The sequence below is a fragment of the Petaurus breviceps genome, unplaced genomic scaffold (assembly GCF_028583685.1).
Source record: "Petaurus breviceps papuanus isolate PSGF00001 unplaced genomic scaffold, PetGlider_PUasm1.0 90808, whole genome shotgun sequence".
Taxonomy (NCBI): domain Eukaryota; kingdom Metazoa; phylum Chordata; class Mammalia; order Diprotodontia; family Petauridae; genus Petaurus; species Petaurus breviceps.
In genome coordinates, this window is record NW_027187349.1 from 4,174,679 (window position 1) to 4,200,647 (window position 25,969).

Consider the following 25,969-nt stretch of genomic DNA (forward strand, 5'->3'; position numbering starts at 1 on the left):
ACTGGTCCTGGGCCAGGAGACTGGGACCCGAGAGGTGGGGAGGGGGAAAACGCCTTCTCTTTCCCCGGGGCACTTGTGAAAAGTGCATTTCTCCTCCCTTTTACCAAAGACATAAAGACCTTACCCCCGCTGTGCCCTCTCCCCGCCCCCTCCCCCTCTTTTAGAGGGAGCAGATGTATCTGGTAGGGAATGTGTAGCCTATTCTTTCTCGCCTTCACTTTTTGAATTACTTTGGGCGCACCCTGCTTGCCCTCCCCCCTAGGCTGCAAGCCGCGGAGCAGCCAGTCGTCCACCTTTTTTTTTCTTTTCTTCTTGGGTATCCTGCAGTAACCTTTTAGACTGGGGCCTTTTGTGCTTTGATGGCCGAGTGTGCAAACGAACTGGTACACACGTTTGAGTAATGTCATTCAACTTACGTCTGGGCATGAACACCTAAGCCAAACTTGGGTACCCAGCGAGTGAATGTGCAATTCATTTGTGACTATGATGATTTTTTGCCTTTTTTAGTTGGGAGAGAAATTACACGAACTCTTTGGTCATCAAAAGATTCTTTAAAAAAAAAATCTTATTTGGGTACCTCTCGGCGACTAGGCGCTTAATCCCTCCATGCATGCATTTCCAAAGAAGTTTTATCACCTGCTGGCCAACTTGAAGGGGATGATTGTCTCGAACTTAGCTAGGCCGGCCCTTTGGGAGGCTGTACTTGCCGGAGCTTGCGTTTAGCTGGAGCTCTGGGTCATCTCCAGGCCACGGGGAAGCCTTGGACTAGGGCTCGAGTGGAGGTACTTAAACTCAGAGTACTGTAATAAGAAACAAACAGTTTTCTTTTCCTTTTGTACCTATGCTTGCATACGAAGGTATTCTCCTTTTGCTCAGCTACTGAGTTAATTTTCGAAGTACTGCCCCCTGTCTTCCACTTTGTAAATGCCTCACCTAGGCATCTTTTTAATTTGTCTTACTTGTTATTTCAAGCCAGGAAACATTGAAGGGCTTACTGTTTTCTAGGTACTGTGCTGAGTGCTGGGAATACAAAGAAAAGGCCTCCCTGCCCTCAAGGAGATCTTGCTTCAACTGAGAGACAATTTGAAAAGGACTAGGAACAAACAAGATATATGAAGAATAATTTGGAGATAATCAATTGAGGAAAGGCACTGGGATTAGAGAGGATCAAGAAAGACATCTTGTAAAATTTAAGATTTTAGCAGCTCCTTGTCTGGGCGGGGAACAGCCATTAAAAATGCCCTGAGCCTTGAGATGTAGTGCCCAGTGGGAGGAACTGCCTCGAGGTCAGTGTCTGTGGATTGTAGAATGTGCTGGAGGAAAGGAAGGTTTGGAAGGACTTTGAATGCCTATAAGAGCCTAGAGGTGATAGGGAACCCGGGAGTTTATTCTGTGGAGGGGCGGGATGACTTTGTCTGAGATTCAGGATGATTAATTAACATAGTAGAGCTGGAGCAGATAGATAACAATATCCCTTTTTTGCTTACCTGCCTCAAGAAATAAAAATATGTGGGAGGGGAGGGGAAGCTAGTTTTAGTTAGAAATAAAGTTTAAAATGTTTTAGTGGCTAATGCTGGACTTAAAATCTGCATTTGTAATCCTGCCTCTTGTGAAACTTAAATGAAATTACTCTGCATATCTTAAAGAACTAATTATTGCTAGCATGCTGGTGGTGCTATAAAGTTTGCAAAATGCTCTACAAATATCATCTCGTTTGATCTCCACAAAAATCCCAGGTAGGTTGGTTCTATTATTATTTCCATTTAATAAATGATCACTGATTTGTCAGGGGTCACATTGTCATTAAGTGTTAGGGGCCTGATTTGAATTCCTAACTCCAGGTCCAACATTTTTTATCTGTTGCAACCACCTGACTGCCTCAACTATGACATTTGTCAGTTATTGATATTGTGATTCAGTGGAAGAGGATGGGTTTTCGTGGATCACTATTCCATTTCATCTCTTCAACACAATTTAGTAAACTAAGGAAAATCTTCTCTGAGAAATGATAATAGAGCTGTGTGGGAATGAAGATAGTTAGAAAAAAACAACTAGGTTTTATTCCTTTTGAATATGGTTAATTTTTAAAAGTTTCTTTTGACATAAGTTCATGGCTCCAGTTTTTGAATGGTTTTTATCTGTTTTACATGATTATTGCGAAAATAGGATATAAATGCAACACCTGATAGCTAAAAGAAATTATTGATGTTTATGAATAATAATTATGTTACACTTTGAAAAGAGAGTTAAAATGTTTTCAAGGGAGAAAGGGCAAGGAGCTCTAGACACAGAAATGCCTTTGAGGTGATTTAATTCTCTGATGATAAAAGAAAAAATTTTTATTTTATTTTCAGGGAGATGTCAATTTTCCTTAGAAGACTGAAATATATTGTAGATAATAATAGGTAAGGTAGTGCTTTTAAAAAAGTTTTGAGTGCTTTACATATTTGCGTCTTAAAGTATTCAAAGTAACCTTCCATTTGATTTTATAGAAGAAAATAACTGTAAAATGTAAGACCACAGATTTGGAGTTAGTCTCCTTAGCTGTTTCATGCCACTGTTAACTCTTAAGGCTGGTTTTTGGCAAAGTATTACTATTGATAATCAGCAGAGATAATTAGCTCCATGCAGTCCTTGAGGTCATACAGTCCCCTCACTCTACAACTCAAATTATTGGTTGAATGAAGCTGCTGGCGTCAGGTTCAGAATTACGTGGACTGTGGTTTTAGTCAGGTAGTAGTTAAGTGCTTCCTTTGTACCAGGCACTATGTTAAACACTGGAGAAACATAGAAAGGCAAAAACTGAATCTCTGCCCTCAAGGAGCACACATTTTAAAGGAGAATAGCTTGCAAGCAATTATGTACATACCAGATATATACTATGTAAATAGGTGGTAATATGGAGGGAAAACAGTAGTACTTACTATGTGCCAAGCACTGTGCTAAAAACTCTTTACAAATATCTCACTTGATCCTCATTACCTTTGAGTTAGGTCCTCCTATAATTCCATTTTAAATTTGAGTAAATTGAGGCAGAGATAGGTTAAGTGACTTTTCCAGGGTCAATCTGTTAGGAAGTGTCTGAGGCTCTATTTGAACACAACTGTTATTTCTGACTCTTCATTGATCCATTTAGCTGCCACTGTGAGGCAGGAGGTGGGATTTGAAATGAGGTCTGAAGGAAGTCATGGAAGTCAGAGTTGTGGAGGTTGAACATGGGGGAGAGTCATTGAGGTGGAACATGGAATATTATGAGAGTTGGGAGGTTCTGTTTGGGATATAATTTAGACATCATTGGCAGTAGGTTGTCTAGGCTGGTGACCACAGTGAAAACAAAAGAGGACTTTGTCTGATTAGACATTCTGCTGCTTTATAAGGAGGACTTGATTGAAGAGTTTCTAGGTACTCCTTAAATTTCATGTTGCCAATCATTTCTTCAGCTGGTAATGCACAGTGTCAGACCTGGAAAGATTCCCTTGGTTTCTTGCTTCTTGCATGCAATGTTCTTTCTGGACTCTTTTGAAAGACAGGGATGTAGTAGTAACTTTAGACCAGAATGTTTCCAGTTTCTCTGCTTTTCTGTTGAGAAAAAGTGATATGTAGTGGGATGAGCGCTCTATACTTGGAATCAGCAGGGACTTGAATTTGAACCTGGGCATCTAATAATTCTAGTTGTATGACCGTGGGCAAGTCACTTAATATTCTAAGCTTTAGTTTCTTCAGCTGTGAATGGGGATAAGAGTTATTATTACAACTACCTCTCAGAGTGGTTGTGAAGCTTAAATGAAATGGGGATAAAAATGTTTATAAACCTTGATGAACTATAAGAATGTCAGTTATTTCTCAGTGATTATTGTTACAAAGGGCATTATTTTTATATGGTCTCATCTGACTAGAAGACATGGCTTATTTAAAAAAGCAGACTAACACTTTCACATTTGCCATTAGGACAATGGATGTGCTTTAAAATGCATCTATGCATGTGCTTTAAAAAAGGCATGAGGAGTAAGTCAAGTATGGATATTTTCACAAATTGCTTTTCTGTTTCAAGTTACTTTGTTTTGAGGTGACAAAGGGAAAGGACAAGTCAGTTTATGTACATTGTTCTAGATTTAAGCCAGATTTAGGTGAAATTTGGTTTAGATCTAATTGCTATTAAAATTGCAGCTATAATTTCACACTTAATGCAAAGATCTTATTGATCAGTTGGAGACAGGTGATAAGCTGAATTGATCTCATTTAGTCTGAAACTAGTTTAATCTGGTATATACAAAACTTTATGGATTTAATTTAAAGGGCTTAATATGTGGTATTTGCTTATAATTTCTACAAAAATATTCCTTATAACCTACATTGATACCTTTGTGTTAAAAATCCTCTTTTCATTAACTAGAGGTGTGTGAATCTGCTATAATTTTAACAGGAACTTTATTCAGTATGAATGATATATATTTGACACAAAATTTGATAGGTATCTACTTCTGTAAAACCTCTTATTCATGTATAGGACAGAATGTAGTTTGTAATTATTCAGTTCTTATGGAATTACTTTTAGATGTAAAAAAGATGAAAAGTAATTCATTTTTGTCACTTTATAAAAACCTATCCATTTGTTATGCTTTGACATGAGTAGCATCAAGTTTGTTGTATTATTTGAATGTCAAATGTTTATAAAATGTTAGTAAAGATGATTAAACTATACCACAAATGGGTTTGATTTTTAGAATCAAATATTTGAGATGAATGTGAAAAGTTAATGTTTTAAGCTTTCCAGTTGGTGAGATTTTAAATTTTCAATTACACTTTGACATATGACACCTTTTACCTTTATAGGATTATGAATTGAGCATATTAGAAGATCACTAACCTGGAAATGTAATTGAAAATTATGTTAACAATAAAAATTTTGGAGGGACTAAGGGGGAAGAAAAGCTTTTAAGAAGGAAATTTTGGAGGACATTTGAATATCTTGTCATTTTGTTTAGGAATAAAAATCTATGTATTGGTTTACTAATAAAATTTTAATGTTGAGTAAAATTAAGATTAAGATTTATAAGTATATTAATAAAATAATTACAAATTCACTAATTTATAGAATCATAGAATTTTAGAGTTGGAAGGGATCTTAGTGTTTGACTAGTTCAAACCCCTTATTTTACAGATGGAAGAAAGTGAAGTACAGAGGGGTTGGGGATGTCCTAAATTAGCTAATTAGTTGTAGAAACATAACTAGAATTCAGCTCTCCAGACTCTAGGTGCAGTGATCAATCCATTTTATCTCTCTCCCTTCTGTTAAATTTAAAGCCTTGCTCAAATCTAAAGCAACAGATAACTTTTCAGCCATTACCCACACTTAAGCATATCCCAAATTACTCAGATCTAAATACAATGAAACACCTTTGTGATCCTGGTTAAGAAACAAGCAGGTATCTTATTTGATTGTTATATCAGAATTTATTTAATATAAAATTATGTTAATTGAGTTTACTTTGACATGTTTAAAATTTTTGTATAAATGGGCATAGTTCCTGAATTTGAAGGGTTTTTCCTAGTTTGAGAAACAGGCAAACGTTTGAAAAACCGAAAGAAATATAAACGTTTGAAAAACTGAAAGAAATAATTGTTAATGTATTGAGACAAAGAAAGTCGTTAGCATTCTGGACTTTATCAAAGAGACACAAAGCAGTCACCTTCAGAAAGGGAGCTGAAGAAAAAACAGGAAAACAACCTAAAGCTTACTGAATATAGATCTTTGCCATATTGTGCTTTGTTGTAATGTCTTAGTTGGTTTTCCCCCAGAAGCCAGGTGCCTCCCCACCCCCCCATTTCTCTTGCATCTCTGCCCTCCAGCTTTTTGAATATGCCAAACAGTATATTGTAGGATTGATAACTGGGAGGGACTTCAGCGATTAGATCCACTCAGTCACCTCACTTTTTTAGTGACGCAGCTGAGACCCAGAGAAATTGTGAATGAATTGCCCAAAGGTATACAGCTAGTTTTAGGCTAAAATTTGAGCCCAAGGCTTTTGATTTTAAACTTAATGCTCTTTTCTACAGTGACCTTTTTTCCTAATATTGACAAGAATGAATGACTTACAGCTGTCATTATCTGTTCATTCTACTCCTAACCCTTTGAGATGGAGTCTAGAGGATAAGAATATTGTCATCAACCTATGAAGCAAAAGTTAACAAGAAGCAGCCCTGAAGTAAAGAAGACCATGAATCTGTCTTTTGCTGTCTGTGCTGGTCATTGGGGAAAGACACAGTGTTTAGATGAGATATAGTCCCTACTGTCAAGGCATTTATTAGATTATTCTATTTAGGAAGATATAACACCAAGACAGAAAAACAATTTTAATACGTAATATTGAATGATAAGGGCTTTATAGTTATGAAACCATGCTATTTGAGGTATGAGGGGAAAGATCCAGTGACACTGGCCTCCTTGCTGTTCCTTGAACAAGACACCACATCTTCCAACTCCAGACATTTTTACTGGTTTTCTCCCAGACATGGAATGGTCTCCCTCCTCATTTCTGCCTATTGGCTTCTCTGACTTCCTTTGAGTCCCAGCTAAAATCCCACCTTTCTACAGGAAGCCTTTCTTCATCCTAGTGTTTTCCTTCTGCATCCAGTTTTTCCTGTATGTCGTTTGTACGTAGTTTTTTTTTTTTTTGTGGGTTGTCTCTCCCATTAGACTGTGAGCCACACGAGAGCAGTGTCTCTTGCTGTTCTTTGTATTTCCAGTACTTAACATAGTAGTAGGCTGTTAATAAGTGTTTGTCAACTGGTGACTTCCGAGAGATGGGGGTGGATCAGGGACAGCTTGCTGGAGAAAAGAAGAGAGTGTCCATTGGTCATCTGACATTTATTAAACACCATATGCCCAGCACCTAATAGCTAGGGATACTAGGGAAGACAGAAACTCTAAAAGACTTCATAGTAGATTGGGGCCCAACCGCATGCAAACAACTGTGTGCAAACAATATATAAAGGGTGAATTGGAGGTAATCACAGAAGGGAGGTAGCAGCATTAAGGGGGATTGGAAAATCTTATTGCAGAGGGTTTTAAAAATTGAGACTTGGGGGAAGTCAGGAGGTGGTGGCAAACAACAGCAACAAGAATCTTGAAACTTAGGGGATGCCTCATCAATCAGGGAATGGCTAAACAAAGCATGGTTATATGCATGTAGTGGAATACTGTTGTGCTGTAACAAATGAGAAAAAAGAGAGTTTCAAAGACTCTTTGGATGATATGTAGGAATTCATCAAAGTGAAATGAGCAGAGACAGAAGGACAATTTATACTATAACATCAATATTATAAAAAAGTTTTTAAAGACTTGAGAGTTTTGATCAACTAAATGGTCAATCATGATTCCAGAGGACTGATCAAAAAAATATTGCCCATCTCAGGACAGAGAGATAATGGACATGCAGAATAAATATATAATGAATATGCAGAATAAGAAATGCATTTTTGGAAGTTTTGCTTGATAGTGTTTATGTGCTGTATTTCTCCCCTTTTTTCCCCCAGTGGGTGGAGGGAGAATGGGAAGGGGGGAAAATAAATGCTTTATATTTGAAACATTTAATTTTTTAAGTATCTGACTAAAAAATTGCCTTAATTCTCCCCTACTTTCAGCCCATCCTTCCAACAAACTGCCAAGGTGATTTTCCTAAAGTAGAGATGTGGCCATATTATTCCCTTGTGCAAACTCTAGTGGCTCTGTATTACCTCTAGGATAAAATATGAACTCCTGTTTGTTATTTAAAGCCTTTCATAGAATCTTGCCCCAACCTACCACTGTATAGCCCAACCAAACTGGATTTCTTCCACTACCTCCCTATAGCTCATAAGGGCTGTGTATCTCCCCTCAGCAATGGAATTATACTCATTCCTTACCTTTACCTTTTAGTTCTTAGAATCTGTAGTGCACCATCTACATGAAGTCTTTTCTAATCTCCCTAGCTGCTAGTATTGCACCCCTCAAAATCATCTTGTATTTATTTTGTAAACATTTTGTCTTTTCATTTACAGAATACATATTTGTTGATAGATTACATTTCCCCTTATAGTCACATTTGAAAATAACTATAATTGTCAGTCCTTTACTTTTCTTTCTTTTCCATATGATAGGAAAATTAATAAAAAAAATCATTGTTCAACATTCATTTTGGGTAGCTAGATGGTACCATAGATAGACCACCTGGCCTGGAATCAGGAAAATTTGAGTTTAAATTTGGCCTCAGACACTTACTGGTTGTGTAACTCTAGGCAAATCACTTAACCTCTGTTTGCCTCAGTTTCCTTATCAGCAAAATAGGGTTGTAGTGAGGATTAAATGCGGTAAGTGTAAACTGCTTAGCCCAGTGGCACATAGTAAGTGCTATATAAATGTTAGCTATCATCATTGTTATTGTTAACATTTTATAAGATATGAGTAGTTAGCTAATAGTGTGAAATGTCTTGGCCGAACCTACAGCTGCATCGCATTTAGCTGAATTTGGCAGTGGTAGGTGCTTAATACTTGCTTGTTTATTGTGGTGGCCCTCTCTTGTCATAAAATGAACATTTGTGGGTCACTATTGGAAGTACTGCACTTCTTCCATAATATTCCCCTGACTCTTGTCTTTGAACCCCTTGTCCCTGTACTCAAACCATATTTACTTGCTTAGCTTGAACCATCAGGTATCTTTGTCTTCTGGTGGATTTGGGGCTTTGATCTTTGGACTGTGTTACTGGTTGTTGTTTTTTTTTTTTAATTGTGGATTGGGTTTCATTTTTAGCCCACACCTTCCCTATCTTGTCTGGTTTTGTTGACTCAAGTCTCAGGAAACTCACACCTGTTAATCAACCACTAATTCTCCTAGGAACCCCATACCACTTCTCTTCCCTGACACTTATGGTTCCACATGAAAACAAATTTTTTTTTTTTTGCAAGGTAAATGGGTAAAGGGAGAGAGGAAATTTGTATGTGTTGGTGTTATGTTTTAAAAGAACTATCTGAAAGTTTTGTTAATGGTGTTTGGTAATAACTTTCACATATGTTAATAGTGTTTGGTAATAACTTTCACATAATGCCTATCTTTAAGCATTTAAATCTGAAATATAGCTTGTTTTTAATTCGTACTTGTGATGTTGCTATAATGATAATGTTATAAATGACTACTACTAATGACATCAAATAATATAGACTGATTTTTAAAAAATAATTTTTTTGGCAGCTCTTCTATGACTGTTGATTGTAAAAGTGGTGCTAGTTTGCTTCGGTAAAGGGAATTTCCTAAGTGAAAGTTTCCATCACCATTGAAGTTCCATGTCCAGAACAAAAATTTTTCACATGAGTTTTCTTCTGAACAACCAGCATTACAAACTAGTTTGTCATCATATCGTAGTAAGGAGGATGTGGTTGTTTGCTATCAGGTATTCTGTAATTGGAAACAGTATTGTATGTGATAGTGCATCTTGTAACTTGCTTTATAACAATTTTCATTATTGATTTGCCTAAACGAATTTTCTGGGTTATGACCATTTTGCATGAAAACTTTTTAGAAATTTTTGTTTTTACATAAAGCTGTGTTTTAGAAGTGGTTTAAATTTTGTTAAATTGTAGAACAATTTTTTAAAATTCATAAACTAAGGTGTGGCCAGGTGGTGCAGTGAATGGAGCACCCGCCCTGGAGTCAGGAGGACCTGAGTTCAAATCGGGCCTCAGACACAAAACTAGCTTTGTGACCTTGGCAAGTCACTTAACCCCAATTGCCCTGCCTTCCCCCTCCAAAAAAGCCAAAAATAAATAAAGTTTATAAGCTAACATACTATATACCTTGGGATCACCAGAAATAAAACTACATACTATGTGCTCAACCACTGTTCCAGCACTGGGATACAGAGAATAAATAAGAAAGTTCCCTGACCTAAAGGATTTGTATTTTTATAGAGGGATGGGCTGTACATAAAAAATCCGTACAGGATAGATGGAACTGTTGAGAGGAAAGACGAGGCATCTTACAGAAGGTGATGTTTCAGACAGGTTTCGAAGGAAGACAGATTCTAAGAGGTGGATGTTCAGAAGTTCAGGTTGGGGGGGGGAAGGGCAACGAGGGCAGACACATGGAAATGGAAGGTAGAGTTTCCTATGGGCGAATGCAGACAGTTACAGCCTGACTTAGAATGAATGGAAGGGGCATTTGTGGGTGTTTGTTATGTTGCCAGTACCTAGGTTAATAACACTTTTATCTTGTCTCTTAAACTTCGTGATTTTTGGATAAACAAGCTGAATAAAATTAAGTTTTGGTTTGACATAAATGAACACTGATTTACTTAAAATGCATATGAGGAGTTCTTTGTCATTCCTCATTAGATGTGTTATTTTATTCCAAAATAATCTATTGCCAGCCACATATGGTATAATGGGAGAGCCTGCTGACCTTGGAGTCAATGGAGCTTGGGCTATTTGACCTCAGACCCTTAGTAGCTGTATGACTGTGGGCAAGTTATTCTCACTGAGTCTGTTTCCTCATCTGTAAAATTGGGAAAGTATGTAAGCACCTCCAGGGCAGGAACTGTTCCATTTTGGATCTGTTGTGTATATATAAGCCTTGTGCCTAGCACATTATCTAACCTGTATTTGGCCCTTAATATATACTAGCTTGCCCTTAACCTTTGCCTCAATTTCTCTACCTGTAAAATGAACTGGAGAAGGAAATGGCGAAACACTCCAGTATCTTTGCCAAGAAGGCCCCTTCAAGAAAACCCCAAAAGGGGTCACAGAGTCACATTGAAAATGATGAAACATCAGATTAATAATCTATAGATCTGACTTTAGGTTTATTTTAAGAGAGAATATATATGTTAAAGCACTTTATAAGTGTCAGCTACTGTTTCATTTTATCTATGAAATAATCTCTCATTTATATAGTACTTGCCAGTTTATAAAACTGCTTTCTGTATCATAGCTCTGCGAAGTAAGTCGTACAATTATCATACTCATTGTTACCATTAAGGAAACTGATACACAGAAAAGTTACATGATTCGGAAAAGGTCACTTCCCTATTCCATATCTTGGCAAGACTCAAATATGTTTTTATTTCTTAGAAGTGCCAAATGTATAGGTAGTGGGAGCATGACATAGCAGAAAGAGCCCTAAGTAATGTTTCCGCTGCCCTCTCCTTAGAAAAAACTTTAGTCTCATGAATATTTCGACCAAAATGCCTCCATCATTCAGTCTCTGGGATATAAAAATGAAATGAAAAGCCACTGCCCTCAAAGCAGCTTATCTCAATGGATTTTTGGTTACCTTCTCTTCAAACCTTAATTTTAAAGAAAGATATGCTAATTGGGGTTTACTAATATATTCTCCCAGTCTTTAAAAAAAGAAATACAGGAAGTCTTTATGCTTAGAGGAAAGTTCTCATTGCCCTTACTGAGAGAGAAATAATTATTGATTTTTTACTTTAATTGTAGAGATAAATATTATAATCTCATTGCCTTCTCTCTTCTTGGAATAAAACTTGCAAAGCTGAACCCATTTTTTTTTTATCAACCAAGGAAGTACCGGGTATGTTTCTCCATAGTTGGCTAAAAAAGACCTGAAATTGAATGATGAGCAAATGCCATACCGTTCTTCTTTCCTCTTTTTGGTGGTTGTAAGGTCTTGTAAACAAAGTAGATGTCTAGTGATTAGGGAGCGGCCAAATAAATTGTTAGGGTATTACTGTGCAGTAAGAAACAATGAATGTGAAGAATTTAATGAAAGTCTTTGGTGAACATCCACTGTCTCCTGTGGCAGCCTATTCCACTTTTTAGATGGCTCTAATTGTTAGGAAGTTTTTCCTTATCTTTAGTTTGAATTTGCCTCAGTCAAAATCTGCCCTGGGGGAGCTTCTGCTCTGTTTAGGAAGATATGTACCCCAGTAACCACTGATGTACCAAAGCACGTGTGCCTGGAAACTCCTCCCATGCCTACAGTTCTCTGGCTCCTGCTCCTAGCTTCCATTTGCTTTTTGTTAAGTAGCAAATCTTCAAAGAGGCACAAAACCACCTCTTCTCATGCCTCCTCTCATGCACATCTTGGAGAAAGGAAATGCGGAGAGGGAAATAAAGGGGAAAAAATCACTAGGCCCAGGTAATGGGTTTAGAGGGTTGACAGATGGGAACTTTATTCTAACTTGTTTATTGTACCCCTATTCAGCATGGAAAAGAATATTGAGCCATAAGCAAAAAATTTGGAGAAGTATTGTTATATACATATAGGTAATGCAGTTGGGTACAGGTTGTTTGTGGATTATGTGTAGATGGTGGAGTTTGAGATGCATTTTGAAGGAAACTAGGATTCTAAAAGGCACTGGTCCAAAGAGTGAGTGTATTCCAGGAATGGATTCTAGCCAGTTTACAGGCATGAAAAGGGGAGAGAGATGGAGTGTCATATGGGAGGAATAGTAAGAAGGCCAGTTTTACTAACATAGAATGTGTGAAGGGGAGTAATATATAATAATAACACTAGAAAAATATGTTGAGGACATATATTATGAAGGATTTAAAATGCCAGAGGAATTTATCTTAGATATCTCGAGTTTATTCAAGAGGGGAAGAACTTGGTCAGACCTACTCTTTTGGAAAATCACTTTCGCTGCTATGTGGAGGATGAAAGGAGAAACTTTAGGCAAGAAGACTAATTAGGAATGTGTGCCTAATAAGGAAATATGTATTGCATGATTTCACCTGAATAATCATTATATTGATTATCTTCTTTATGGATGGAGGAACAATAGGAGAGGGGGAGATAATTTGGAACCCAATTTTTAAAACATGAATGTTAAAAAATTTTTTATGTAATTGGGAAATTTTTAATGAAATAAATAAAAATATATTGTAAAAAAAAAAAAAAGGAAACTTTCAGTAATATAGGAGAAAGGTGAGGAAGGACTGTGTGAATGGAAATAAGGGGCCAGAATCTGGGAAATGCTGTAGCACTAAGAATGATGCAATTTGGAATTGCCTGGATAAATAAGGTGAATGAGAATTAGGGGTGGTAGATTGTGCTGAGCCTGAGAAAGTAGCTGCCTGGAAGGATGGTTGTATTCTTAACAGAAATAGGAACATTTCAGAAGAGGGATGGGTTTGGAGATAAAAGGTTAAGTCTAGCTAGACATGTTGAGTTTGAGATACCTGTGATTTCTTAAGATAGAAAAGACTGACAGATGGTGGTGTTGAACTAAAGCTCAAAAGAATGACTAGGGGGCAGATAGGTGGTACAGTGAATAGAGCACCAGCTCAGGAGTCGGGAGGACATGAATTCAAATATGGCCTCCTGACACTTAACACTTACTAGCCCTGTGACCTTGGGCAAGTCACTTAACCCCAATTGCCCTGCCTTCCCCCCTCCAAAAAGGAAATTTCCAAAAGGAAAAGAAATAGAGTGACTAGGGCTGTATGGATAGCTCTGGGAATAATGTGTATAAAGCACTTTGGTGAATAAACATTTATTAAATGTTTTTTAAGTGGATGACCCACAGTGCCAAGTGCTGAGGGTACTAAGAAAGACAAAAAAAGTTCCTGCCCTCAAGGAACTCACATTCCAATGGGAATGTAAATAATTAACATGAAAATAAGTAAATAAATGAAAGATACATATACACACTGTAGAGAAAACTGCAATCTCCGAGGAGAAGGTAACAAAAGCTAGGAGGGGAAGTGTGAAAGACTTCTTGAAGTTGTTGCACTGATGCCAATGGAAATCAGAGGTGGAGGTGAGGAGGGAAGGAATTCCAGGGATGGGGAAACAGTGAGTGCAGAAATGAGAAAAGTAGACTGTGCTGTGCGTGGAGTAACAAGTAGGCCAGTGTAGCTGGATAAGATAATGCATGAAGAAGAATAAAGTTTTAAGAATATTGGAAATGTACGCGTGGGTCAGGTCAGATCTCTAAATGTGAAGAGGAGGACTTTAATATTTGATTTTTGAGATATTAGGGAACTGCTGGAGTTTTTTGAGTGGGAAAATGGGCGCTTTTATGAGTGAGGAAAATCACAGGCATCTGAGTGGAGACAGTCTTGAGGTAGGGAGACCAATTAGAATCATTTGCACTATTTAATGGTAGCTGTGTGAGTAGGGGAAAAGGACATAGAGAAGAGATATGAAGGTGAAATGACAATCTCTTCATATCTGATTGGATATTTGGGGTGACTAAGAATGAGTACTTGAGGTTGACTAAACTTGTTAGCTGGTGACCAGGAGGATGGTAGTGCTTTGGATAGTAACAGAGAGGTTGTGAAGAGGAAAAGGTTTGGGGGAAAGGTAATGAGTTCTGTTTTGAGTTTGAGATGCCTCGGGACATTCCATTCAGGATGTCCAAAAGGTAGTTGGTGATGTAGGACTGGAGTTTGTTGAGATCTGGGAATCATTAGCATGGGGATTGTTGAACCAAAGAAATTACCAAGTGATATCATATAGAAGGAAAAGAGAAGAATGCCATATCCAAGCCTTACAAGGGCATCAATAATTAATGGATTGGGTTAGTTGTTAACCAAGAAGACATCACTATGTTAGAGTCAAGTTACAATGTGTCCAACTGTGGCTGATCAGGCCAGTATTAGCTTGGGATGCTCTGCCATAGGTCAGGCACAAATAGTCCTTGTGAACATTTGGGGTGGATTCTCTAAATGTGCCCATCTCATATTTCTTTTGAGCTACTTTAATTCTGCTTTGCTCATAGAACCAGTACCTTCTCTGATGAGGGCGCGCCATGCTATGTGGTCCTGTGCCAGTGTCTCCCATGTCATGCAAATCAGTTCCAGAGTTCTTAAGAGAGACCTTGAGAATATCTTTGTGTTGTTTTTTCTGACCGTGTGAGTGAAGATCCAGAAAAGGAAACCAAATAAATATCAGGAAAACCCTTCTGGACCAAGCAGATCAAGTTTAATCCCTCGTCATATCAGCCTTTCAAATACTTGAAGACAGCTATCACAGTTTTTCCTCAAAGAAACTAGTTGGGTATAAACAGTATATTGCATATACCAATTAAGATATAGAACAGGAGAAGAGGGAAGGAGTCTGATTTTAAAGTGAGAGCCTATGGTTTGCTTGTGAGGTCCTCTTGGTACCCACTTAATATCCAGAGGTATGGATGAAGGCCAGTTAGCATAATGGGTTTCATTTAACCTCATTTCAGAAGTTATATACATTAGCCAAGTTAAGGTCATTTTTTAAAATTCACAAATGGAAAAAAAAAAGGAAAAAAAAGGGGCATAAAAATGTTTGTAAGACAACGTTTTTTGCCAAACAGAAGATTAGCTGAGTTGTAAGGGGAAATGGCAAACCACTCCAGTGCCTTTGCCAAGAAAACTCCAAATGGAGTCACGAAGCCTTGGACAGGACTTAAAACAACTGAACAACAACCAACAAGGAGTGAAAGATAGAAAAAGAGTAAGGGACATCTCATGTGTATGATCTTTCTGAAGGGAGAATCAGTTATTTTTGTTGTTCAGTCATTCAGTTGTGTCCAACTTTTTATTACTCCCTTTGGGGTTTTCTTGGCAAAGATGCATTTCCTTCTCCAGCTCATTTTACAGATGAGGAAGTTGAGGCAAAAATAGGGTTAAGGATGACACAGCTGTTGTCTGAGATCACATAAACTCAGGTCCACTGTACTGTACCTGCCCCACTCAGTTATTTATCATGTCTAGACACTGCAAAGCAGCGCTGGGGATACAAAAAGAGGCAGAAAAAAGTTCTGCCCTCAAAGAGCTCTGGCTCTAGTGGGGGAGACAACAGGCAAACAAATATGTACAAACAAGTTATATACAGGATAAATAAGAAATAATTAAAATAGCAAAGGCACTAGAATTAAGAGGAGTTGGGAAAGACTTCTTGTGGAATGTGGGATTTTATTTGGGATTTAAAGGAAGCCAGGGAAGGCAGTAGGCAGAAATGAGGAGAGAGAGCATTCCAGGCGTGGGGGAGAGAAAAGGCCCAGAGCAGAAAGATGGAGTGTTGTTGATTGAAGGAGGTCAGTGTTGCTGATCTAAGAGTACATGGGTAAGGAGTTAAATGTAAGACTAAATTGTATTGTAAAGATTGTAACTGTTATACTGGTAGAATAAGAAGTATATGTAGGAAGAATACTGAATTTGAAACATTTTTACTTCTGTCACCTTGCGTAAAATAATTCAAAACCTCCCTTGGAATTCAGTCTTCTTATATGTAAAATGGGCCTTATTATGAAGCTAACAATAAGGCTAGTGCAGGTGATAGAATTTCATTTCAGCTATTTAAAATCCTAAAGGATAATACTGTTACAAGTGCTGCATTCAATATGCCAGCAAATTTGGAAAACACAACAGTGGCCACTGGATTGGAAAAGATCATTTTGCTTCCTAATCCTAAAGAAGGGCAATGCCAAATAATGTTCAGATTACTGAGCAATTGAGCTCATTTGCTGGCATGATTCTCTACAAGCTAGGCTTCAGCAATATGGCAACCCAAAAATTACTAGAACAGTCTGGTTTTCAAAGAGTCAAAGGAACTTAAGAGACGAAATTGTCAACATTCTCTGGATTATGGAGAAAGCAAGGGAGTTCCAGGAAAACATCTATGTCTGTTTTATTGACTACATGAAAGCCTTTGACTGTGTGGATCACAAAAAAAAAAAAAATGTGTCAAATCCTTAAAGATATGAGAGTACCAGGATCATCTTGTCTCCTGAGGAACCTCTATGCAGGGCAAGAAGCAACGGTTAGAACCGCTAGAATACGGAACAACTGATTCATCTAAGATTGGAAAAGGAGGACACAAGGCTGTATATTGTCACCTTATTTAACTAATATCAAGAGTACGTCATGCAAAATTCCAGGCTGGATGAATCAAAAGCCAGAATTAAGGTTGCTGGGAGAAATATCAACAATCTCAGATATGCCATTCTGATGGCAGAGAATGAAGAGGACTTAAGAAGTCTCTTGATGAAGGTGAAAGAGGAAAGTGTAAAAGCTGGCTTGAAGCTCAACATTAAGAAAAAAAAAACCAAAACACAACCAAAAAATTAAGATCTTGGCAACTGGTCCTATCTCTTCTTGGCAAATAAAGGAAGAAGAAATGGAAGCAGTGTCAGAGTTTGTATTTTAGGCTCAAAGATCATTACAGACAGTGACTGCAGCCATGAAGTTAAATGATGCTTGTTCCTGGAAGGAAAGCTATAGCAAATCTGGACAGCATACTAAAAAGCAGAGAAATTTTTTGCCAATAAAGATCTGTATAGTCAAATATATGATTTTTCTGGTAGCAAGGTATGGCTATGAGAGTTGGAAAGCTGAAGTGTGCAGAAGCCACTTTCGACTTGTGGCCCTGGAGAGGAATTTTGAAAGTCCTTTGGACAGCAAGGAGCTTAATTTATTTAATATGTAAATAAATTAATTCAGTCTATTCACTGGATGATCAAATACTGAAGCTGAAACTTACATATTTAGGCTGCATAATGGAAAGATGGGACTCAGTTGGAAAAGAGCCTGATGTTGGGAAAGATTGAAAGCAAAAGGAAAAGGGGATGATAGAGGATGAGATGGATAAATGGTGTCATGGAAACAATGAATGTGAACTTGGACAGACTTCAAGAGATAGTAAAGGATAGAAGGACATCTAGCATGAATGTCACTCTCCCCATCAGTTTTTTTCCTGAGCCAGGAGTCCTGTACCAAGTATACTTTCATTCCCCTTCTTCTTAATTCCTTAGGGGACCACTTCCACTCTTCTCTGGCCTCTTTTCTGGAGTCACTGGCCCCTTTATACTGATGCACATCTTACTCTGCCAAGTGTTACCCTTACATTACTCCAACCATCTGCTGCCTTCCCTCCTACTCACATGCTGCTTAATTAAGTTAGAGAAAAGAATGAAAGTGTGCTGCCTGGGTCCACTGCAAATTTCTGTTACATGATCTCAGCTGAACCCTAACTGTGCCAAGATGATCATTTACACCACCTTAATTGGTTCACCCTCCCACTTTTCAGCATTGGCTTTTCTAACCTCTTTCATCCCTCAAATCTCCCAAAGTTCTCCTTCTCCCCTCCAAACCCCCTCCCCCCAGTTGAGAAGTTTGCCTCATATTTCACTGAAAAAAGTGAGACCAATCACAGGAGTTCTTTCTACTCTCATTTTCTAATCTCAGGTCCCTTCTTCCATTATCTTCTTTTTCATTCCTGCCTCACATGAAGAAGGAGCCCTTAAAAGTAATTACATGGCATCTTATTCTTTAAAACATATTTTCTCTGTCATCCCTACTCTCACCAGTCTTTAATCTCTTGCTGTTTACTGATTGCTTCCTTACTGCCTACAAATTGGCATCCTCAAAAAAAAAAAAAACAACTACTCAGTCTCTCCATCTCCTCTAGTTATTTTTCTATATCTTCTATTTTATGGCTAAACTCATTGAGAAGACCATCTGTAATTGGTATCTTCACTCCCTTTCTCCTCATTCTCTTCTTAACTCTCTGCAATTTGGCTTCATATTTTATCATTTAGTAATAATAATAAATATATAGCACTCTGTGTCAGTCACTGTATTAAGTGCTTTATAATTATTTCATTTGATCCTCACAACAACCCTGGAAGGATTATTATTCACATTTTATAGATGAGGAAACTGAAGCAAATAGGGTAAGTGACTTGTCCACAGCTAGAAAAATGTCAGGTGGCAAATTTGAACTCCGGTCTTCCTGCCTGCAGGTCACATATTCTATCCACTGTACCTCCCAGCTGTCCTAGATGAAACTGATCTCACAGAAATTGAGTGATCTCTTAATTTCCAGATCTGATGAGCTTTTCTCAGTTTCATTTTTTTGCCCTGTCTACAGCCTTTAACATGCTCACACACATACACATAAGACTTTGCTCTCTGGATTAAATTTTTTTCATTTGTAAAAAACAAAGATGTTGGACTAGATGACTTGTAATTATCCCTTCTAGCTCAAAAATACCATGATTTTTAGGGCCCAGATTTTGGAGAGTCTTGAGTAGTAGGTTTAGGTAAGTTTAGGACTTTACTTGGTAGGCAGTGAGTAGTCATTGAAGATTTTTATTTTTCTGCTTTTTGGAGGGGGAAAGGTAGGGCAATTGGGGCTAAATGACTTGCCCAAGGGCACATCGCTAGTTTTTTTTTTTGTGTGTGTTAAGTGTCTGAATTCACATTTGAACTCAGGTCTTCCTGACTCCAGGGCCAGTGCTCTACGGTATTAGTGAATAGTGCCACCTAGCTGCCCCATTGAAAAATTTTAGATCAGAGAAGTGATATGACTGTCTTTGATAGTCTCTTCTTTTTGATATTCTATTTTCTCTCTTCTCTTTGATATTCTGTTTTCTCTAGGTTTTTGCGACATTGCTCTCTGCTGGTTTTCCTTTGACCTACTTGACTTTTCCTTCTCAATTCTCCTTTGTTGGATCTTCATGCTGATCATGCCTAGTAGCAATAGTTGTCCCTCAAGACTGGCTAGACCCTTTCCTCTTCTTCCTCTATTCTGTTTCATTGGATAATCTCATCAGTTCCTGTGGCTTCAAGTATAATCTCTATATAGATGATAATTGATATGCAGATGCAGAGCCTGCCTTAACTTCTCATCAGATCTCCATTCTTTCATCTCCAACTATCTCTTAGACATACTGAACTAGATGTCCCCATAAACATCTTAAATTTTAACCTGTCAAAAACAGAATTCATTATCTTTTCCTTTCCAAAACCCTTCCCTTTTCCTATCTTCCCTATTATTCTTGAGGGTATCACCATCCTCCCAGACATCCAGGCTTACAACCTAGGTATTATCCTTGATTACTCTTATTTTAACCTGTCTGTATCCAATTCAGTTGCTAAGTCCTGGCATTCCTATATTTGTAACATTCTTCCTTCTGACCTCCCACTTCCTAGTACATTCCTTCATCTTCTCACACCTGAGCTGTTTTAAATATTTGGGTGGTCTCCCTGCCTCTATTCACTTCCTACTGCAGTTCATCCTCTACTCAACTGCTAAAGTGATCTTCCTAAAGCCTTACCATGTCATCCCTTCTATTCAGTAAACTGTAGTGGCTCTTTATTATCTCCAGAATAAAAAATAATCTCATCTCTTAGGCTTTTAAAGTCCTCTATAACCTAACCCCTTTGTACTATTCCAGTTTGTACACCTTGCTCTCCTCCCTGTATTCTTTGCAGTGGCACCAACCTTCTTGCCATTCCTTACTCAAGACGACAAAGGTATATCAGGTGTGTACATTTTCAGTGACTCTTTCTCATGCTTAGAACTCTCCTCCTCAACTCTGCCTCCTGGCTTCTCTGGCTTCAAGTTTCCACTAAAGAGCTACCAATTTCCCTTGTATGTAACATATTTGTACATAATGGTTTTCATGTTTTTGCCAACCTTAGACTGTGATCTCCTGAAGATCCAGGATAGGTTTATTTATTTCTTTTTCTTTTGCCTTCCTCTGTATCTTAAATACTTTGCATAGTATGTGGAACATAAGTAGTAGGACACTTAAATGCTTCTTGCCTCAACTGGACTTAACATTGAAAGAAGTTAGGGATTTTAGGAAGAAGTGAGGAAAGAGTGCACTCTGACCATGACAACCTGTATAATGTATGAAGATAAGGATGAATGTCCAGGGAACCACAAGTAGGCCAATTTGGGTAAAACTTAGGTGACATGAAAGAGAGTAATGCGGAATAAGTAAGCCTCTAGTTTAGGGTCTTTATGAAGAAATTTAAAAATAAGCAATAGAGATTGTATTCTATCTTAGAGATAATTGGGATTTGTTGTCGTTGCTTCAGAAGAGGTGGGGGGGGCAGCACCTGTACTTCAGGAATATCTGTTTAACAGTTAAGTGGAAAATGATTTGGAAAAGGGGAGAGACTTGAGGCACAGAGATAGTCTAGGTGGGAGATGATGAAACTCCAAATCTAGATGGTTACATGTTAGTGGAGGGAAGATATGAGAGATACTATGGGGGATAAAATCAACAGGACTTGGCAAATTGGCCTTTGGGGAGGGAGGAGGATCAGGGAGAAGGAAGAGCAGTCAGATATGCTGTACTTTTCTGTCAGGGTTTGTTTTCTTCTTAGGGGATTGTTTTTATGTAATGCCAGTTTACTAAATTTTGAAGAAAAGATTATCCACATTCTTGTAAATTTGGCAAAGTTCAGACATAAATTCAAATGGCTTTGGCATCTTGTTTCTCCATGAAGACTATCAATAGACAAGATGATCTATAGGTGAGATTGGAACTGGCTGCTTCAAAGTGGAAGCCTTTTTTTTTTTTTAATTAAACTTTAATCCCCTTTTATTTTTTCGTTAAGATCTGTTTTTGAGGTAGTTATGGGGAGTTTCTCTATTTGGGGTTTTCTTGTCAGAGATACTAGAGTGGTTTGCCATTTTCTTCAGCTCATTTGACAGATGAGGTAACTGAGGCAAACAAGGTGAAGTGTTTTGCTCAGGGTCACACATTTAGTAAGTGTCTGAGTTCATATTTGAACTTGGATCTTCCTGATTCCAGGTCTGGCACTCTATTATCTGTTGTGTCACCTAGTTGTCCTATGTATATGCAATTAAATTAAACTTGAGTCACAATTAGTGCTTTCTAAAAGTAATACTATTTAGGTTCATTTTTTTTTAAAATAAAAATTGATATTGATAAAATTGGAATAGTATCTTGCTTTGGAAAACGAAAATGTCTTAAACTTGTGTATCAGTGAATTTTGATCTAATTTTCTTGTATTTAGGAATGTTAAGGGGCCCTCTGAATTTGTCTTCTTGAGTTGCCATATTTTCCAGACACACTGGATGTAGAATATTCAGGAGGCCCTGATGTGCTACTGAGATCCTTGTAGATCTTCATGGTCTAGCAATTCCCAAGGGAAAAGAATGCTGCTTTTGCCATTGCCTTTCTCTTCCCCTTCAGGAGAGGATTAATCCTTTCCCCCTCCCCTATGACTTTCTCTTTTCCCATAACTTAAATACCAAGGCTTTCCCTGCACTACTGGGCTTTTTGCTATAAGGAGTTCCCACATGCATGTGCCTTTCTCTTGTAATAAATTCAGTTGCAATGCATGTCTCATAGATTTGTGATACTATTTTTGCTTAACAGGAGAAATGAGTTAACTTGATTTTTTTCCTAAATAGTTTTACTTTGTTTTTGCTATTGTGAATCATAGAGTGAATGTAGTTTCACTAATTTTTAAATATTTTATTAGCACTAGTTGAAAGATAAAAAGCACATAGCAAAGATTGGAGATTTTTTAGTTGATGCCATAAGAAAAATTCTTTTTTTCCTTCTAGAACTCCACATGTAGAATTCATTTTGTTAAAAATTAGATTTTTAAAAAGCTTAATACTTTATAGAAAGTTCTATAAAATGCCAGTTTTTCAAATCTTGGATATCTGTAGGCTACTGATGACAATCCTTTGGTTTGGCCATCAGAGCTGGATATTTATGAGAAAAAAATTATGCTTATAGTTAAACTTTTCATTTTTTGACATCTGCTTACATTCCTTGGTTATTTATGTAATCTTAATATATATGATAATCAGATGATTCATTGTTTAGAGAAATTATGTCTTGTTATCTTAGCAGTTGACTAGACTTCTTGGGCAGTAGCATAGTCATTGTTAGTAAACATTTATTAAATGCCTATTGTGATGCTGTGCTAACTTCTGTAGATAGAAGAAGAAAGAAGTGACAGTCCTTATCCTCAAGTAGCTTAGTTAAGATCTAATTAAATTACATTTGATCCATTTTTATTGAATATTTTTTGTGTTACTCTGTTGGAAGCAAAGAAGTCCCTGATTTCAAGAAATTTGTGGTGAGATTAGAAGTATGCATGAAGGGGCGGCCAGGTAGCACAGCAAGTAAGAGCACCGGCTCCAGTGTTGAGAAGACCTGGAGATCGAATCCCGGGCTCAGACACTTAGCACCCACCCAGAAATAACTGGCCGTGTAACCCTGAGCAAGTTACTTAACCCTGATTGCTTAAAAAAAAAAAGAAGTATGCATGAAAACATTTAGCTAAATAATGGTTGTACATAATAGCAACAGTAGAATAAGTTTGTATTACAAATATTGCGGCAGCTCAACATAGTGAATAGAGAGCTGTCTTCAGAGCTAGAAGAACTGGCTTCAAGTTCTACCTCTGACACCCACCACCTGTCATTGAACAAATCACCTAAACTCTTAGTGACAGAGAAGGTGCCAGCTTGCTTTGACAGAGAGCTTCTTGTATCATTGAAATCATACATTCAGATGCCATCTCTATTCCTGAGTGCTATAGATTATAAATCTTTGGTATTTGGAAATCTGATTATCTTCAATTGTTAGATATACAGCATCGATGTTTGGCTGATGTCTGTTGCCAAGACGAGTCTGTTGGACGCCAAATAAGGCAAAATAATGCCCAGAAGGGACAATTAGTGGAATTCATTGACTTGTTCTTTCTTGCATTTGTTATTGAAAGTGTTTAGATATAAGAATTTTCTTCTAAGGATTGCTTTCATTATATCCTATACATTTTAGTGTATGGTTTCATTTTTATCATTATTATAAACAAAATGATCTTTTGTTTCTGTGATTTGTTCTTTGACCTGCCAGTTCTTTAGGATTAAGTTAGTCTCTAAAATGATTTTTAATCTTGTTCATTGGCCCTATATTAAAGAGAATTTTTATTGCATTGTTGTCAGTAAAGTCTGTATTTACTAGTCCTGCTTTTCTTCATTTATTTGTGAGGTTTTTATGCCCAGTTTTTGTAAAGGTACTCTGTGGTACTATGCACAATTAAAGAAGGTGTATTTAGATGAGTGTGTGTGTATGTGCACACATGAGTCACACACAACACAGAAACACACACCCTTTATGTTTCCTTTCCATAATTGCCAGAGATGTGCCATATCTAAATTTTCAAAAATTCTGTTTAGGTCCTTTTGTAAATTCTTTTAAGGAAGGGACTGACTGATCTTTGTATTAGTATTTCCAGTGTCCAGCATGGTGCTTGGTACATAGCGGGGACTTAATAAATGTTTGTTGGTTGATTCTTATTATCTTCTTCGTTAATAGTAGCAACTAACATTTATAAGATGCTTTAATCCTTATGAAGTACAATAACCTTGTCAGGTATCATGCCCATTTTATCTATATGGAAATTGAAAAACTGAGATCTAGGCTTATAAGCTAAAAAATGGCAGTCTAAGTCAAAAACTTTTCCACTTTAATACTGCCTCTAAAACATGATTTGTACAAAGTAGGAATATTCTTATATAATAGATTAAGGGAATTGTTGGTTAGAAAAATGTTCACTGGAAAAAGAGATTAATAGTGTTAAGGAGACAGAATAGTACAGTGGAAAAAATACTTAAGTTTTTTGTTTTGTTTTGTTTTTAGGGCTAAAGAATTAGAGACTAGACTTGTAGTATTATTGATACAGGCATCTTCCAAGTCAACAAGCATTTGTTGAACTTCTGTCAACCAGACTCTATGCTAAGCACTGGGGATGCAAAAATAGAGCAGCAGCCACCCCTGCTCTGAAGGAGCTCACAGTTTAATGGGAAAAGAATATGCAAACAGCTTTGTACAAACAAGATATAGACAAGTGGGAGATAATCTTAGAGGACAGTCCCTAGCATTAAGGAAGGATTGGGAAAGGCTCCTTGCAGAAGGTGGGATTTTAGTGAGGACCTGAAGGAAGTCAGGGAACTCCAGAGGAGACCATGTGAAGGGAGAGCGTTCCAGGCATGAAGGTTAGCCAGGGAAAATCTATGGAGGTCCGGGTAAGGGAACTACTTCCACTAAAGTAAGTCTACCCCCCTCTCTGAAATTTAATAGTTTAGAGCATTGCCTAGTAGAACTCTGAGAGATTAAGCAACTTCTATGTTTTCACACCATCAGTATGTATGGGGGCAGTGCTTAAACTCTTAGCTCTTCCTGGTTCAGAGGAGGAGTTCAGATTCTCTTTCTGATAATATACACATTTCTGAAACACTACCTCTCTGTGACACTAAACGACCAAGTCATTTAGCATCCTTGGGCCTCAGTTTCCTCATGTGTAAAATTTAGAAGCATTCCTTAAAATTAAATTTCATAGTGTATAGATAATACATATGATATTAAATATATTCTAATTATTTAATAAAATGATATAGAACCTGTAAAGGCCAGAATTTTGGGATGATATTAATCAAATAAAAATATTAGATAACACATTTCTGACGATCATTTTTCCAGTAGTAGATAGAAATAGTTATACAATGAGAACATGAAGAACTGCCAAAAGTGTTAGAGGATATTATTTATTTGGTCTTCTAGTACCATCTGTTGTCTCTGGTGTCCCTTTACAGTTTTAGCAGTTTTGTCTGTTTTATTGCAAATTGTATAACTTTGAAATTTTTCTTTGAAGAATTCCACACAGTTCATACTTTGTGACCATTTAAAGAAAAAATCAACATGAGAAATAAATTTTAAGTGTGGAAAATTGGAAAGGGAAAAAGAACAAATACAGTATTGTTATTTTGTTTAAATGTATATTATTATTATACCAGCCTGAAGTTTTGTAAATAGGTTAGCTTGGGAGAGAGGGTGTTATCTGGGGACTAATTCTGTAGTCTGCTTGTTTTTATTTGAGGATATTGCTAAAGTGTAATAAAAGCATTTTTATTTTTTACATGCAATTGAGAAATAAAAGCATTTTTAAAAGAGAACAATCTAATTCCTCAAGCAAATCATCTATCCTGTCTTATTTATAGTTTGTCAAATGAGGATGTTATTTCTAAACTCCTTTTAAGTTCTAAAATTCTATAGTTCTAACTGCATTTTTATTACATGTTTTTAAACATGGTTTCCCACATCTAGTTCCTTTGTTAGCAGAATGCATGCACTTTTTTTGTTATGGATGTGGTTGTTCTAAAGGTCTAGCTTCCAGTGTTGTATGTAATATGTCTCCCATAAAACTTGGAAA

The 25,969-nt window shown here is 37.2% G+C and overlaps 1 protein-coding gene across 14 annotated transcripts in view; it reads left to right on the forward strand.

Moving 5' to 3' along the window:
- Positions 1-25,969, forward strand: part of MAP3K4 (mitogen-activated protein kinase kinase kinase 4) — a 207,796-nt gene that overhangs the window by 55,412 nt on the left and 126,415 nt on the right. Inside the window, exons 1-2 of one of the 14 annotated variants that reach the window (XM_069070384.1) lie at positions 265-1,736; positions 2,355-2,405. The exons of 12 other annotated variants lie outside the window; for them this stretch is intronic. In XM_069070384.1, coding sequence (XP_068926485.1) covers positions 2,359-2,405 — 47 coding nt within the window. In that variant the 5' untranslated portion in view covers positions 265-1,736; positions 2,355-2,358. Of the gene's footprint in view, positions 1-264; positions 1,737-2,354; positions 2,406-25,969 lie in introns of those variants that run through there. One more of the 14 variants, XM_069070385.1, reaches the window with a different exon arrangement.